This window comes from Dasypus novemcinctus, chromosome 30 (assembly GCF_030445035.2).
Source record: "Dasypus novemcinctus isolate mDasNov1 chromosome 30, mDasNov1.1.hap2, whole genome shotgun sequence".
Lineage (NCBI taxonomy): Eukaryota > Metazoa > Chordata > Mammalia > Cingulata > Dasypodidae > Dasypus > Dasypus novemcinctus.
This window is the reverse complement of record NC_080702.1, coordinates 47,101,139-47,118,274: the sequence shown is the minus strand read 5'-3', so window position 1 is coordinate 47,118,274 and position 17,136 is coordinate 47,101,139. Positions and strand designations below refer to the sequence as shown.

The window sequence follows — 17,136 nt, the reverse complement described above, 5'->3', positions numbered from 1 at the left end:
GTGAGAAGCATATTCCCCATCTGCCCTCTATTGACTTCATTACTTGAAATCAGAGTACATGTATTGAAGGAAAAGATTTGTTAACCCATACCCTGGTGGGATACAACTTTACCAACTAGAGTACTGTTTTTATGTACAGTGTCCACTGACTTCATTTTTCAGGTTCTGCTCATATCCAATATTATTATTTCAGGAAATTTCCCCCCATAACATTCAGTGAGGAAATTTCAAGCTTTTGTTGAACTGTTAGGTCCTTTTTGAACATTTTGTATTTCTTGTAAGTGAATTTTTACTTCTATACATGAATGTTCCCTCTTTGTATTGTGAAGTTCAATGGGTTTTGAGAAATGCATAATATCACCACATTCCTACAATTACTGTATAATATGGAAGAGTTTTTTAGCTCTAAAAATTCCCCTGTGGTTTACCTATTCTGCCCACACACTATGCCCCTGGCAACCAGTGATCTTTCTATTGTCAGTCGTTTTGCCTTACCCAGAAGGTCATAAATGATATCATGCATACATACATAGTGAATTAGACTGACTTCTCTAGCACAATCATTTGAGATTCTTCCTTGTCTTTTGTAGCATCTTTTCACATGTACTTATTTGCCAACTGTGTATCATCTTGGTTAGGATTCTGTTCAGACCTTTTACCCATTTTTTTAGGAGGTGCTGGGGATTGAACTCATGACAGTAAACATGGGAAGCAGGGGCTAAACCAGTGAGCTACATCTGCTCTTCAAAGAAAACTGAGGTGTTTTTTTGTTGTTGTTTCTTTGTTGGTTGGTTTTTAAGAAGGTGCTGGAAATTGAACCTGGTGCTCAGCCACTTCTACTACACTCATTCCCAGGTTATTTTAGAAATATTTTTATTAAAGAAGTTGTGAACGTACAAAGCAATCATACAGATATGAAGAATTCCCATGCAACAACCCTTTAACAACACACCACACCATTGTGGAACATTTACTACAGAATATGAGATAACATCATGAGACTATTACAACTATGATCCATAACAAACATTCAGCATATCTTTTCCATATTCTCCCACCCTTAACTTGTACATCTTTGGTATGGATACTAGAATATTACAGTATGGTTGTTAATAATTTTAATTGGGTTTTTGCTTTCTTAATGTTTAATGTCAAGAAGTCTTTATAATTTTAGATACAAATAATTTATTGGATATATGTTTTGCAAATATTTCCCCAAGTCTGTTGACTTTCTTTTCATTCTCTTATTGATATCTTTTACAGAGCAGAAATCTTCATTCTAATAAAGTACAACTTATAAATTTTCTTCTGTTGTGGGTCATGCTTAGAGTGCTATACCAAAACACTCGTCACCAAACCTGGACACTTAATTTTCGTGTATGTTTTATTCCAGAAGTTTTATACATTGCATTGTCCAAGTGAGTGTATGATTCATTTTGAATTCACTTTTGTGCCGTGTACACAGTCTGTATGTAATTTCTGCTTTTGTTTTATATATGTATTTTCCATTGTTCCAGAACTAGCTGTTGGAAAGATGACACTTTCTCCATTGAACTGATCATTCTCCTTTGTCATAGAACTTTTTTTTTTTTTTTTTTTTTTAAAGATTTATTTATTTATTTAATTCCCCCGCTCCCCCGGTTGTCTGTTCTCTGTGTCTATTTGCTGCGTCTTGTTTCTTTGTCCGCTTCTGTTGTCGTCAGCTTTTGATGGCATTAGTGTGGCTCTATTTCTGGGTTTTCTAACATAAGATTATGTATCTATTTGAAAAAGACAACACTGTTTGGTTATGGTTTTTTAGTAAGTCTCAGAATCATTTAGTGTGATCCAACAACTCTGTTCTTCTTCAGCATTATTTTGGCTTTCTATTTTTAAGCTTTCCATAAAAAATATAGAATTAGTTTCACTATCCTCAAAACAACTTGCTTGTATTTAAAACTGGGCTGAGATGAAATTATAGATCAAATTGGGCAGAAACAACATCATAGCAATATTCTATATTATATATGCAAAAGCAGAATAGCTCTAATTAATTAATTACTTCATTTTTTGAAACTCAATTGTAGGAACCTATGCACAATTCAAATTTCCCATTTTACCTATTTTCAAGTGTACAATTTGGTAAAATTAATTTCATTCAGAATATTGTAATACCATCACCAATATATAGTACCCCATATTTCAATACAGGGCACAAAATCTTTATAGAATAATATAAATTCTATATAATTTGTGGTGAAAATTGTTGCCATGAGAAATATTTGAATTACCAAAAAGGGCGGCTAGTCAGAAACAGGATAAAGGAGAAGCAGGAGTGGTGAGGGTGTGTAGTTCACTATTGAGTGCCTGCTTTGCATATGTAAGGTCCCTAGGACAATCCCTGGTAGAAATTTTAAAACAAACGAATAAGAGGAGTGTTTGTTTTCCCAGTATTTTCATATTAAGTACACTTGATGTATTTATATATAATACTTCATTTAATGTGTTTTTAAGCCATAGCATTTATTTTAATTTGGTGATGACTATTTCTGTCTAAATTTGCATTTCTCTTTTCTCTTTTCTAGTATTTGCATTGTATATATGGAGAGAGAAAACCAAACACTTGTGTCAGAATTTATCTTGCTGGGCTTCTCTGAAGATACAGAAATGCAGCCCTTTCTCTTTGGGCTGTTCTTGTCCATGTACCTGGTCACTGTCTTTGCAAACCTGCTCATCATCCTGGCCACCATCACTGACTCCCAGCTCCACACGCCCATGTACTTCTTCCTCTCCAACCTGTCTTTTACAGATATCTGTTTCACCTCCACCACTGTTCCAAAAATGCTGCTGAACATCCAGACAGAAAGCAAAACCATAACCTATGAAAACTGTCTCATCCAGATGTACTTTTTTATGCTTTTTGCAGGATTAGACATCTCCCTCTTGACTGTGATGGCCTATGATCGCTTTGTGGCCATCTGTCACCCCCTGCACTACCTTGTCATCATGAACCCCCGGGTCTGTGGCCTCCTGCTACTAGCGTCCTGGTTATTGAGTGTTTTGGTCTCCCTTTTGCATGACTTAATGGTTTTGCGATTGTCTTTTTGTACAGAGTTGGAAATGCCGCACTTTTTCTGTGAACTTAATCAGGTGGTCCAACTTGCTTGTTCTGACACCTTCCTCAATGACCTAGTGATGCAAGTTGCAACTGGATTTCTGACAGTTATTCCACTCACTGGAATCCTTTACACTTACTCGAAGATTATATCTTCCATTTTCAGAATTTCAACAGCTGGAGGTAAATATAAAGCATTTTCTACTTGTGGGTCTCACCTCTCGGTAGTGTCCTTGTTTTATAGTACAGTTCTTGCAGTGTATCTTAGCTCTGCTGCTACCCAAAACTCAAGGGAAAATGCACTAACCTCAGTGATGTACACGGTGGTCACTCCCATGCTGAACCCCTTTATCTATAGTCTTAGAAACAAGGACATGAAGCAGGCCTTTAAAAAGCTTTCCAGGTTTGAAGCATTCTTTTTATGAAATATTCTTTTGCCTCAAGTTTAGAATTTTTCTCATAATTAAGAGAGGTCAAACCCCAGGAGACTTAAATCTAGATACTTTTATCAATGCAAAGAAAGATAATCAGCTGCATGCCTAATTTCTAGAATTCTCTCTCTTTAATTTTTGTACATTAATACACTGCTTTATTATGTAATTTCTTTAAAACATTTGACTTCTCTGACATATTCCCTATTAAAAGTTGAAAACAGAATCTTCTGCCTGAATTTTTAGGAGTAATTTTTTTTACTTCAATTACATATATAATTATAGTAGTTGTTAGAACAATGGATGTGAATGAATGGATATTCTTTGTTAATTGATTAGAAGATAAATATTATGAAAATATCAACTATACAAACTGATTTATAATTTCAACACACATTTAAAATCCCAACAGTCTACTTTACACTAATATAAAAAAGTCAATTACCAAATTTATTTGGACAGTACAGGGGCCCCAAAGAGTCACAATAAATATCCTAAGAAATAAGAGTGTATTCGGAGAACTTATTCTTCCTGACATTGAAGTGTATTACCAAGCTACTGTAGTCAAGACAGCATTTTATTGGCATAAAGTTTGGCATATTGATCACTGGGATCAAATTGATCATTAATAAACAGGCTCTCACATCTACATGCAATTGATTTTTGATAAACCTACCAAGTTCACTTTACTTGGACATTGCAATCTCTTCAACAAATGACCTTGGAGAACTGAATATATTAAAAAGAGAAAGAGGACCACTATTCGTGTTCCCAAGTATCATCACCAAATGCATCAAAGATCTCAACATAAAGTCCAGAAAAATTCCTAGAAGATAAGGTAGGGTAATTTCTTCAAGGTCTTTGGTATGTGGAGCTATCTTAATCCTAACACCCACAGCATGGGAAACTATGTAAATTGGACCTCTTCAAAATTAAAAAGTTTATACCTGAAAGGTCTTTGACATGAGGGTAAAAAGGCAACCTACAAACTGGAAGAAAATATTTGGAAATCACACGTCCATTAAGGGTTTAATATCCATGACATATAAAGAGATCCTACAAGTCAGCAGTGCTAAGACAAATGGACACAACTGAAATCTGTGCAAAAAGATTGTATAGACATTTTTCTAAAGAAGCAATACAAATGGTGAAAAGTCATGAGAAAATGTTCAATACCACTATTTATTAGGGAAATGGAAATCAAAACTACAATGAGATATCATTTCACATTTAATAGAATGGCCACAGTTTTAAAGAAAGGAAACAACAAGCATTGGAGAGGAGATGGAATGATTGGAGTCCTTATTCAATATTGCTTGAAATGTAGAATTTCATAGCCATTGAGGAATTCTGCTTGGAAGTTCCTAAGTAAGTTAGACATAAATCTACCATGTGACCAGCAATATCATTATTAGGTATATACCAAGAAGAACTGAAAGCACTGAAATGAACTGACAGCTACACATTGATGTTCACAGCAGCATTGTTCACAATTGCCAAAAGATGGTAATAATCCAGGAGTTAACAAGTGATAAATGGATAAACAAATTATTGCATATGTAAGAGTTCACTATTATTTAATGGTTAGAAGAAATGAAGCATATGGCAACATGGATGAACCCGATGACACTATGTTGAGTGAAGAAAACAGTACACAAAAGGCAAAATATTGTATGATTTCACAATTATGAACTGAATATAGTGAGCAAACTCGTAGAGTTATTAACTAGAATAGAAGTCACCAGAAAATAGTGTGAGGTCAGAGAATGGGATGCTGAGTTTCTCGCTGTGCAGAATTGTAAGGCGTGTTCTTGTAAATATTGGAAATGCATAAAAATGTTGAAAGCACATCATAGTGTTTGTATTTAGCAGCTCTCATATATGAGTATAATAATGGCTGTTATGGAAAGCCAATGTTTCTGGAAACATTTAGAAGGAAAGCTAAAAAATGAAACATAGAAATGTACAGCTTGGCCAACACTCTTGTGAAAAGTAAGTACTATCAATAGTGCATATATGAGAATGTTTATCTATGAATCAGAACAAATATATATTTATTCTATAAGATGTCAATATCAGGGTGATATGTGGGCAAAAAATAAGCAAACTATATTGTGGACAGTAATGTATAGTAATAGATTAATAACCAAACTTCAATGTTAAAAAAGGATGTATAGCAAGTGAAAGAAATTAGACAAAATATTATATATTGTTAGTCTCTGTCTATACAAACTGCAAATTCAGATTGACTATAGAGTTGAAAATAGATTAGCAATATGTATGACAAGAGAAGGATAGCAAGACTGAGTAGTGACTAAACATGGGTAGCATTTTCTGTGTTTTTTCTTTTGTTTTTGTTGTTTTTTCTTTTCTTTTGGAGTAATAAAAATGCTCTTGTATTAATTGATGTGATGAATGCACAATTCTGTTATTATACCAAATGGGATTGATATTAAACTTTAGATGAATTATATGGCTTATGAATATGTTAATAAAATTGATTATAAAAAGTAATTTGGGTATTTTGTCCACAGCCAATTATGATGTTTTCAAGTATAAATCCCAGATATTAGGAAATAATATCAGGGTTGTTATGGATACCTAATGTAACATTTGTGAACTTGAAAAAGACTTCTGTTTCATTCTTCACCCAGATCCAGAACCATCCCTTCAACTGGCAAACCAGAGTGGCATTCTGGAATTAATAATTGCTCAGAGCTTCTACCGAACTTTGGGAAAAAATGTGATCTGCTCAGCTTTTTTAAATTACTTTATATTCTTTTGTAAAAATGAGAATTCAACTTAGTTTGTAATTTATCAACTCACAGGTTCAGACTCTGATTTTGAGTCATTTCCACTTTTGATTGTAGTTAAAAAAAAGGATTTGACTCATACAGTCCTAGAAAAGTTATTTTTTTTCATATTATCTTTTTGTCTTTATTTTTTTTATGTTACATTAAAAAAATATGAGGTCCCCATATACCCCCAAACCCCCTCAGCCCATTCCTCCCCCCATAACAACAACCTCCTCAATTGTCATGTGACATTCATTGCATTTGGTGATTACATCTCTGAGCACCGCTGCACATCATGGTCAATGGTCCACATCATAGTCCACACTCCCCACAGGCCACCCAGTGGGCCATGGGAGGACATACAATGTCTGGTAGCTGTGCCTGCAGCACCTCCCAGGACAACTCAAAGTCCTGAAAATGCCCGCATATCACATCTCTGACTCCCACTCCATACCCTAAAAATTCAATATGGCCACTTTCTCCACACTAATGCCCCATTTTCTTCGATTACTAATCAAAAAAAATATGGAATGCTTCACAAATTTGCATGTCATCCTTGCACAGGGGCCATGCAAATCTTCTCTGTATCATTCCAATTTTAGTATATGTGCTGCTGAAGCAAGCAAAAAGTTCTGGTTTTTGATTGTCTCTTAATCTGAAATTTAAAAATCCACTGCCTGGCATTTTTAATGGTCTTTTACTGGAATTAAAGGATGGAAATCAGTCCACATTTCTTGATTATGATTCTCAACAAGATAATTTAACTGATAAAGCAGTTAACTTGTCAAAATTTTCCCAAGGCACGGTCTTTAGGGGAAAGTTCAAACAATACATTGTGAATCTGAATTGCCAGTGTAGTATGTACAATTGTGGCATCCATTTATCCAATGTAAATAGTGTCATTCTTGTTTTCACACGCAATAACCTATATATCAATTCCCAGATTCCTAGCCTGGAGATCTGTGTTTGTGCAATCAATTCTTGTATTGAATAATTTCATGCATGATTGATTTTATTCAGGCAGAACCTCTTTTTCAAAAAAATCTCAGAATGTTGCGAACAAATTTAATGTGTACTCTAAATTTGTTAATATTGTTGAAAATGGTAGATGTATGTCTTTCAAGTAACTGGAAGTATAAATTCCTGATAAAACAAGCCAACAAAAAAAAAATTGATACATCTGTTATCATCAGAAATATTGTATAGTCAAGAAGATATAACTGAATTGCTGATTTGACAAATATGCTGTATTTCCTGCAATCCAGGCAGTAGGACACCCTTGCCATAAGTGGTGGTTAAATAGGCACTGCACATCCTAGTTTACCTTCCTCTGGAGTACTAGTACTAGAGTATAAACCAGAAGAAGGGAGAATTGCCTGCTAAGAACCAGTCCACCCTATCCACCTCAAAACCATATCATGTAAAGTTGATTGTGAATGCAAAACTTAATCTTTGTGCATATTTTACTCATAAGACTCATAAGACATTTTCCTCATTCCTAATATGGCTAGCTGGTAAAATGATTTTTAAGAAAAGATGTTTGTAGAGAGTGTCCATACTGAGTGATACAGACCATTTCAACTCTGCCTTATTCTCCTAGACCTCTACTTACTTTATCATTTCTTCTTCTCCTTTTTTGTCTCAGAAAAAACATCCTGAATTTTATCAGCTTAATCTTAATCCTCTCAATGACACTTAAAATATGTGCTAGCAATAATGATTCCCTATGAAATGAGGGTATAGATTTGTTCTCATGGGAAACAAATTTTCTTTTTGAGTAATATATAAATGATGAAAAGAAAATCATCCCATTACTTCCTATTGGTGAAACACATGAATTTTTGGGTTTTGTTATATCTTCACAAAGACATAGTAAAGAATGTCATCCAAGGACAATTTCCCTTATGTATATTGATGCAAAATCCCTCAACAAAACAACTAGCCTATCATAGCCATCAGAATATTCAAAGAATTATCCACTGTGACCAAGGGAGATTTACATCAGGTTGCAAGGATGTTCAACATAAGAAATTCAATCTAGGTATACAACACTAATACAATGAAGAGAAAATTCACATGAAAATCTTTATTGATGTAGAAAATGAATTTTAAAGAAGTTAAAGCCTTTTCATGATAAAAAACCTCAGAAAAATGACACATAAGGTATCTTACTCAACATGATAAAAAGAAATATATATATATATGTGTGTGTGTGTGTGTGTGTGTGTGTGTGTATATAAAACACTGGCATTCAAATATTCAATGCTGAAAGGGTGAAAGCATTCCTCTTGTAGTTTGGAACAAGACAAGGTAACTTTTTTCACTATTGCTAAGGAATATTGTACTGAAAGCCTTTTCCTAGAGGATAGAGTTATGGCAGAGCACAAGTAGACACCAATGACTATGGCACAAAACAAGGAGACAACTCACAGGGTGGCCCAAAGGTAAGAAAGGCTCTGTACTTGCCTCTGACTGATGAGATTCTCAGAATGGAGGAGACAATCTGAAAATAGATGAGGAGGATCCAATGAGAGGAAAAATGCCTACAAATGTAACACAAAGTACTCAAATAGGTTAGCGATGAAGGTGTCAAAACAGATGAGCTTAAGTATTTCAGGAACGTGACAAAAAAAGTGCATGATTTCTATGTGTATTCAGAAGGAGGGCCTCAGGAAGGGCAAGGTCTCAAACAGGGCCATCGAGACAGTGAGACACGGGAACACAAAACCCACAGGCACAGAGCTGGGGTTCATGATGACTGTGTATTGCAGAGTATGACAGATGGACATGAAGTGGTCATAAGCCATCCTCCCCGCCCAGAATTAAACTCTCCAGGAATCCACAAACATTGATAAAAAATATCTGCATGAGGCAGCCTGCATAGGTGATAACCTTTTACAGAGAATGGAAGTTTGCCAGAATTTTTGGGATGGTGTATAAATTAACCTGGAGTCAATAAAGGACAGATTGGAGAACAAAAAGTACATGAGTGTGTGGAGGTAGTAGTCTGAGATGATGGTTGGGATGATGAGCGGGTTCCAGTGGAGGTGACCAGGTCCAGGGACAGGAACAGATCAGGGAGAATGAGTTAAATCTCTGATTACACTGAAAATCCCCAAAACAGAAATTCTGAAACACTTGTTTGGTTTTCTGATTGCATGTGGATGTTATACCTGCCAGGGCAGAGACAAAGCAAGAATAAATAACCAAAAAACAGACAATGAAGAAGAATGATTGGCTTCAATTGGAAATGGATAAATTAATAAATTCCTGTGTTTGTATATTTATCTACAGTTGGACAAGATTATCCTATACTACTTTATCTCACATTTTTCCATTTTTTGAGATTATTTTCTGTTTAATTAAACAATTAAGAACACTTAAACACAGCTGATTTCTTTTGGAGAATTTATAATTAACAATATTTCATTCAAAATAAGATAGAATAGATTCATTCCCAAAGAGGTAATTGATTAATCAATAATAATTGTCTCCCCAAATTACCACCCTGGGGGTCTTTGTCACAGACAGAAGAAAAATCTTCATTAAAGTCACAAAGAAACTAAAGATACTTATGAGAACCCCTATCTATTAATTTGATAATAAGAATTAAGACAATAAAGATAAGTTAGCTGATATTGGAAAGAAAAGTCATCTCTTACAGATGATAGACAATGGAAAACACTGATAGATATCACTTGGAAAATTATCAAATCTGGTATTCAACTATAGAGCTATTGTGACTAGTAATGGAGGAAACTGTAGCATTGATCTGGAGAAAGTGGCCACAGTAGTTGCTGCGGGCAGAGAGAGGGAAGAGTAGTGAGATGTGTGGGCATTTTCGGGATTTGGAGTTGTCCTAAATGATATTGCAGGGACAGGTGCTGAGCATTATATATCCTGTCATAACCCACTGAATGTACTGGGGGAGAGTGTAAACTAAAATGTAAACTATAATCCATGGGGTGCAGCAGTGCTCCAAAATGTATTCACCAAATGCAATGAATGTGCCTCAATGATGAAAGAGGTTGTTGATTTGGGAGGAGTGGGAAGGTGGAGGTTGGAAAAGTGGGAACCTCTTATATTTTTTAATGTAAATTTTTTGTGTGATTTTTGTATCTTCAAATAATACAATAAAAAATAATTGCCAACAAAAATTTTTAAAAATCTAATAAGGAGTGGGGACATGAAAATGAAGCTGCTGCCTAAACCCAGTACCCAGTCACTGGGGGTGCTCGGCTGCTGGTGCTAGAGCTCCTGCTTGCATCTGCTCTGCTGTCCAGTGTTCTCTCACATCCTAATTCAAAGAACCAAACTGTCCTCAGTCTGGTTGGTTCTGTTTCAAATTTGAAAGCTTTAATACATGAAGACCAAACCAAACTTTCTATTTCCCAGATCAATGGCACTCTGCCTCCCACAGATTGTACAGAGGAAAGTGGAGAAACATCTGTGGCACCCCATCCTTCCCTTGCTGCTTCTCTGTCCCAAGAGGAAGTTGATATCAGTGCAGGTACTCACATAGAGGAGGAAGGTCTACTCACACTGAATAGTTCTCCACCCACAGTCAAAGACACTATGGATAATGGAGATTATGGAGAACCAGACTGTGACTGGACCACCAACCATAAAGACAATGAGTTTGATGAATACTTGAAAGAAATCCAGGTTTCCATGGAAATGGAGCAGTGAGTAAAATCTATTAAGACCCAATCCCCAAATATGGAAGAGGAAGAGAGTCATTTCTTTGTTTTTTATTTAACTGTATACAGCTTTATTGGTGCTAAGGGATCAGTTCCAAGTACCAGTTGATGATGTAACTAGAAAATGACCTTGGATAAAAGGATCAACTTATACCAGCAGAATATCCCTGTCTACATATAATTACAGGAGTTAAAAATGCTTTTTGACCTAAATCAAGGGGAAAACAGAAAGGACAAATGAGTTTATATGGCTATGAGTCTCTAAAGAAGAGTCTGGAGGTTATCAGAGGGGTTGCCCTTATGCACACCTGAGCAGAGTCTCAGAGACAGATAAAGTAAATACAACCCCAGGTATTGGTTCTTCTGAGGGCTACAGAGACCCACAGGTTTTATGGTCATGGCAGATGGAGTTCACTGCCATATCAGTTGGCCCTTCTTTGGAGTTGGTGTTTCTGCATGATGGAGCTGGACTCAGATGTGATCTATTTTCACAAGCCTTTCCTGTTACTTTACCAGAATTGTAATTGGTGCTGGGGTTTAAGATATATCTAGGGGATCTGAATCTCTAGACTGACAATATGATAGCCAGGCCCTGAGCCTCAATAGACTTCAGCTCCTACACTCTGATTTATTGGACTTACCCCACTCAGCTAACATGGAGTTGAAGAATGTCAACCACCACAACATGGAGCCAAGAGTGCCTACAACTGAAAGCAGGAGGATTGCATACAGCATCCATGTGGAATCTAAGTCCCTTCTTGACATAGATGTGGAATGGACACAACCAATCCAAGGTCCACAGGATGGAGGAATAGAGTAAGGATTAGAGTGGACTTACTGATATTCTACTCATGAACTATTGTGGTTAGTAATCGAAGAAAATGTGGCATTGATGTGGAAAAAGTGGCCATGGTGCTGCTGGGTGTGGGGAATGGAGGAAGAGATGAGACGTGGAGGTGTTTTCGGGACTTGAGGTTGTCCTGGGTGGTGCTGCAGTGACAATTATTGGACATTGTAGATCCTCCCATGGCCCACTGGATGGAACGTGGGAGAGTGTGGGATATGCTGTGAACCATTAACCATGAGGTGCAGCAATGCTCAGAGATGTATTCACCAAATGCAAAGGATGTGTCATGATGATGGGGAGAGTGTTGCTGTGGGGGGCGTGGGGGGTGCATGGGGACCTCATATTTTTTGAATGTAATATTTTTAAAAAATGAATAATAAAAAAACATACTTTTCATCAACAATCATGATAATTCAGGCAGGACATGGCAGACAATTTTTAACAGTATACAACTTTCAAACTCCACTCTTCAATGGATTACCAAAATTAGAAAGCCACGGTATAACCCCAGGAAGTCTTCATTTGATGCTCTGAACTGAGGAAGTTTAGAGTGAGGGTTGACATTTCACGTTTAGCCTGATGTTTAACAACTTTTCACGGGGTGACCATGACTTTCAAGAAATGAAAGGAAAACATCAGAATTATCCACAATTTCAGAAAAGGAATTGCTATTCTTTTGAGAGATGCCATTTCCATGACATCACTGGAAAGTCCAGATTGCCTCAAATCTGGGTAGCCAGTTACTAGGAGGTCAGGCCCCAACAAATCTCTAGGTTTTAGGGAGTCAGATCAATGCTGATGGCTGAGAAAGAGAAGAGGTCATAAGGACATAAAAACAAATTTTAGATTTTCCACACCACGAGTCATCTGTACCAAGGTGAATAATGTTTATCAACATCAGGGATCCCCTTTTCCTGGGAGTAAAGGGGAAATTTCTAAAAAATAACTAAAGGGGAAAGGTGTTTTCTCCCATATTAATCCAGCTCAGATATTCTGTTAGTGAGATTTTCCCCATCCTCCAAAAACAACAATGCAGTGTTCTGTACACTAACATAGGTTACAAAAATAAAAAAAAATAAAAAAATACACACATACCTCTTGTCATCTCCAGCAGTTTCAGCTTTCTCCAGCTGAGAAAGAGAAGAGGTCATAAGGACATAAAAACAAATTTTAGATTTTCCACACCACGAGTCATCTGTACCAAGGTGAATAATGTTTATCAACATTAGGGATCCCCTTTTCCTGGGAGTAAAGGGGAAATTTCTAAAAAATAACTAAAGGGGAAAGGTGTTTTCTCCCATATTAATCCAGCTCAGATATTCTGTTAGTGAGATTTTCCCCATCCTCCAAAAACAACAATGCAGTGTTCTGTACACTAACATAGGTTACAAAAAATAAAAAAAAATAAAAAAATACACACATACCTCTTGTCATCTCCAGCAGTTTCAGCTTTCTATGCCTGGTCTGTTTTGGCATTTCTGTATTCTGAAGGGTTATTCCCTTCCTTGCCTGCATCAGCTTTACTTTTTCCCTTTTGGGTACCTTTTCTCTCTTCTTTGCATGGGTCCTTTTTGGCTTGAGTTCTGGCTTTGGAGGAGCAGGTTTAGCAGATGTGCTTTGGTTTTATCTCCTTTAATATCCCCTTCAGTCTTTCTTTTGGTCATGGTGGCAGTGGCAGGACATGGGTGTTGGATGTGGAGATGCAGTGGCGCATGACATTTGCTGGGTCTGGGGGTCGTTCTTGCTGGCTCTTCTTCACAGTGCTCCTGTTTAAACTTTTGAGGAACTACTAATTCTTATACCAAAGTGGCTGTATCATTTCAAATCCACTCTAGCACAAAGTAGTAAGACTTCCAATTATTCCAGTCTAACCAACATTTATCTCTTCATTCTTGCCTTTTCGGTGGGGGTGAAGTGTTATCTCATTGTGTTTTGATTTGTATTTCCCTGATGGCTGATAATGCTGAAAATCTTTTCCTGTAGTTGTTGGCCATCTGTTCTATTGGTTTTTGTTTCTTCCAAAAACTGTTGAGACATCCAGAAATATTTTCACAATTCAGCGTATCTTTTCCATTGCCAAGGCAATTATTCTGATGCACTTTTCCTTGCTGTCTATGACATGCCATGCTCGTGATCTCTTATATTTCCCAAAGAAATGTACACACAAACAGTTCTACTTGGCATTGGACCAGTCGTCATCGAGTCTAAGCTCAACAAGCATATGATGCTCTAAAAAATCCTTCAAAATAATGCTACGGTTAAGAGTTTGCTAAAGCAAGTGTTTTTTCTAACTTCTGAGCTGCATGTTGCCTCGAGTAATCAGCATCCAGATTGTATCCATGATCTTGTTCTCGCCTCTTCTGTGACACTTTTGTACCTTTGAATTGTTCACTTGCCTAGTCTTTCAAGTATTTACAACCAGAATCATTTGGAACCTGCTGAATTACTTGCAAAATCCATCTGTACAGAGGAAAAATTTGCCGCCTTCTCATGAACTGCTCTTTATCATAGTTCAGCAGGCATGGGCAGCAGCATCATTGGGTAGCTGAGGCATTCAAGCTGCAAGAGATCAAGAACCTCTGCCCACTGTCCAATGCTCCTGCCACTCCTCATTTCTTTGTTTAATGTTATTATTTTTTTTATTTTTTATTACTGTTGCTTAAATCACATTTCCCAACAAGAGGAAGTCATTCCTTTCAGTTTGAAGCAGAAAATGGTCTTTGTTCCAAACCCGGGCAATATCATCTAGACCAGGATGTTAATGAGGCAATGCTGTCTCTGAAGATAATCAATGATTATATTTTTGAAGTACTGTGATCTGAGTTGGCTTATTATATAATTATATCTGTTTGACTCCCTTTCCCCAAGATGGTTCCTTCATCAATACCCTCATTGTTTTGCTTGTTGTCTGCTCATTTATTCTTTAGAGACACCAAACTTGGAAATGCCGATGTGGGAGGTGGTCTCCCAATTGCTTGAGCCACATCTGACCCTTTCTTTTATTTTTTTGCTCATTGTCTGCTTATTGTTTTCTCATTTTCTTGATAGTTATCTGATTGGGTTTTTTTTTGCTCAGTGTCTATCCATTGTCTGCTCATTGATAGTCTTCTTTAGAAGGCACCAAGAACTAAACTCAGGACCTTCCATGGGGGAGGCAGGTGTCCAAATACCTGAGCCACATCCATTCCCTTGCTTGACTTTTTAAATGATATCGCATAGATGTTTGCCATAGGCAATTGATATTAAATGAGAGGTAGGTTTCTTAATTTTGCCTTGGTGCTTTAGAAATTAAATGTCACAAAAAGGAATATATAACTTTTCATCTACAATCCAAGAGCTGAATTCAATTAGGTGTCTGCAATGTGTAGCTAAGCATAAGTTAATATTTCCTATGTTTGTTTTAGATTTCTTTATCATACTACTTCTGGAAGTATTAGCAATGGTTCTTTTGAAAAGATCTCAAGCTTGTAACTATATTCTCAAATATCTGGTGTTGGACCCAAATACCATGTTTCCTAGTACACATTTCTTTGTGCTCCCAAACTGTAATGTACAAAGTTATATGCGATAATGCTTTGCTTTTAAGTAACGTTTTCTTTTCTTTCAAGAAACCTGCTCAGGATATTTTGGGTAATTTAAACATAATTCAATATAATGAATTATTATTCCAACTACACATTCATTTTATGTAGCACATTAAAGTGTTTAGAAGTTCTGGAAACAGAGACTGCAATTTGCAGTTGACATAGACAAAATGCTATTAGAGATAGCATTTTCTTTGATTTGATTTACTGAATCAAATTTAAAGATAGAAATTGTGGTAAAATATTAAATACATATACCATTTCTTTTAGTTAGCAAATGATTGTAGCATGGGTTTCTCTAAACTTTCAAGCTAAGGGTAGAGTTTAAAATTATATGATATTTGTTCACTTTTGCTTATTACTTTATAGGATATTTGAATTAAACTTAGAGGCCATTATCACTTAAATAATGTTGTCTCCAGGTCCTTCAAATTAAAATTCTACGTGAGCTAACTTGTATGTATACCTAAAAGATACTTGTGCACGCTGTCCTTTTTCATCCCTGTTTTAATTTCTTTGCTTATTTACCACAACTGGACATTATTTACTAAAATAAAACTATTCATTTTAGCTTATCTTTCTATCATAAATAATTGATTAATATGTAAATATGTAGTTTGAGTCATGATTGACTACAAGTGTCACTGTACAGCATTTTAGAGAACATAACCCATACCATACTTTAAATACCTACTTAGTAAGCCCAGGTGTAGTTTGTTGGCATGCACTTTGTACAGAGAAGGAAAAAGTAGATCTTGAGGTTAAATTTCTCCCAGGTGGACATTTTACTGTCTTAGTATGGAAGAGAAATTCACCTGAATTGTCTTATTGCAGTATTTTTTTATATCTGAAATTGTATTTTTATTTTGAATAAAATTTTAGAAAAATAAGTAGCAAAGATATTTTTCAAAATTTAGGTGGTGTTGATATGTGAATGTCCTGAAAACTTTCCAAAATAATTAGCTTTAATGTGTATTGCACTCATTGGATAGAAGAAAGAATTGAAAAATAATTTTTATCAGAAAAGAAATGAAAGAATTATTCATGTATCAATAACCCTAGTAGACTATATTCATTGGGAGAAAGCTGTCTTCCTGGCCTATTGGACAGTGCATTTTTCCATGCATTACAAAACTGTATGATGGCACAACCTTTTGAGGTAGGCAGTTATTTTTTTGTTACAATTTTTTTCTTTATTTTCTTTTAAATGTTATTTTTATTTTATTCATTTTACATATTTGTGTCCATTGAATGTACCTTAAATGAAGAAATGAAGAAATGAATATGTGAGATCTGACTTGTGGGAAAGGGAGACAAAGATGAGAGTGAGAAGAGACTGTCCAGTTGAGAAATACTCTGGAGAATATAAATCCTAGCTGATGAGAAAGGGGGGACTGTGATGTTGAATTTGTGAATGAGCAAGTCCAGAGTTGAGAGAGAACAGAAGGCAGTGAAGACACAAACACAACCCAGAGCCATTGACTTAAATGACCTAGGATTCTTAGTAAATAGGCTTTTACCTCTCTTTTCTCCCTCTGTCTTCTGGGAATTACTGCTCATAAGAGATTTCTTCCTTCCTTCCTCTGTCTTCAGAAAGGGATGGAGACCATTCCAGTGTGGGTGAGCTGGACCAGTGTAATGTCTCTGGAAGGCAAAGTGGGTTTATTCAATCTGGGAAGGGAGAG

General features: G+C 36.1%; 1 protein-coding gene, 1 non-coding gene and 1 pseudogene across 2 annotated transcripts; 2 read left to right on the top strand and 1 right to left on the bottom strand.

Moving 5' to 3' along the window:
• Nucleotides 1-2,580: 2,580 nt before the first annotated feature.
• LOC131276876 (olfactory receptor 7A5-like) lies at nucleotides 2,581-3,519 on the top strand. The gene has a single exon (XM_058290458.1). The coding sequence runs from the start codon at nucleotides 2,581-2,583 to the stop codon at nucleotides 3,517-3,519; it is 939 nt and encodes a 312-aa protein (XP_058146441.1).
• A 1,616-nt stretch (nucleotides 3,520-5,135) lies between these two features.
• LOC101439755 (keratinocyte-associated transmembrane protein 2-like) overlaps nucleotides 5,136-17,136 on the top strand; it is a 31,856-nt pseudogene continuing 19,855 nt past the window's right edge.
• LOC111761580 (U6 spliceosomal RNA) lies at nucleotides 6,840-6,942 on the bottom strand. Its single transcript, XR_002794910.1, has one exon. It is a non-coding gene; the product is annotated as a U6 spliceosomal RNA (small nuclear RNA).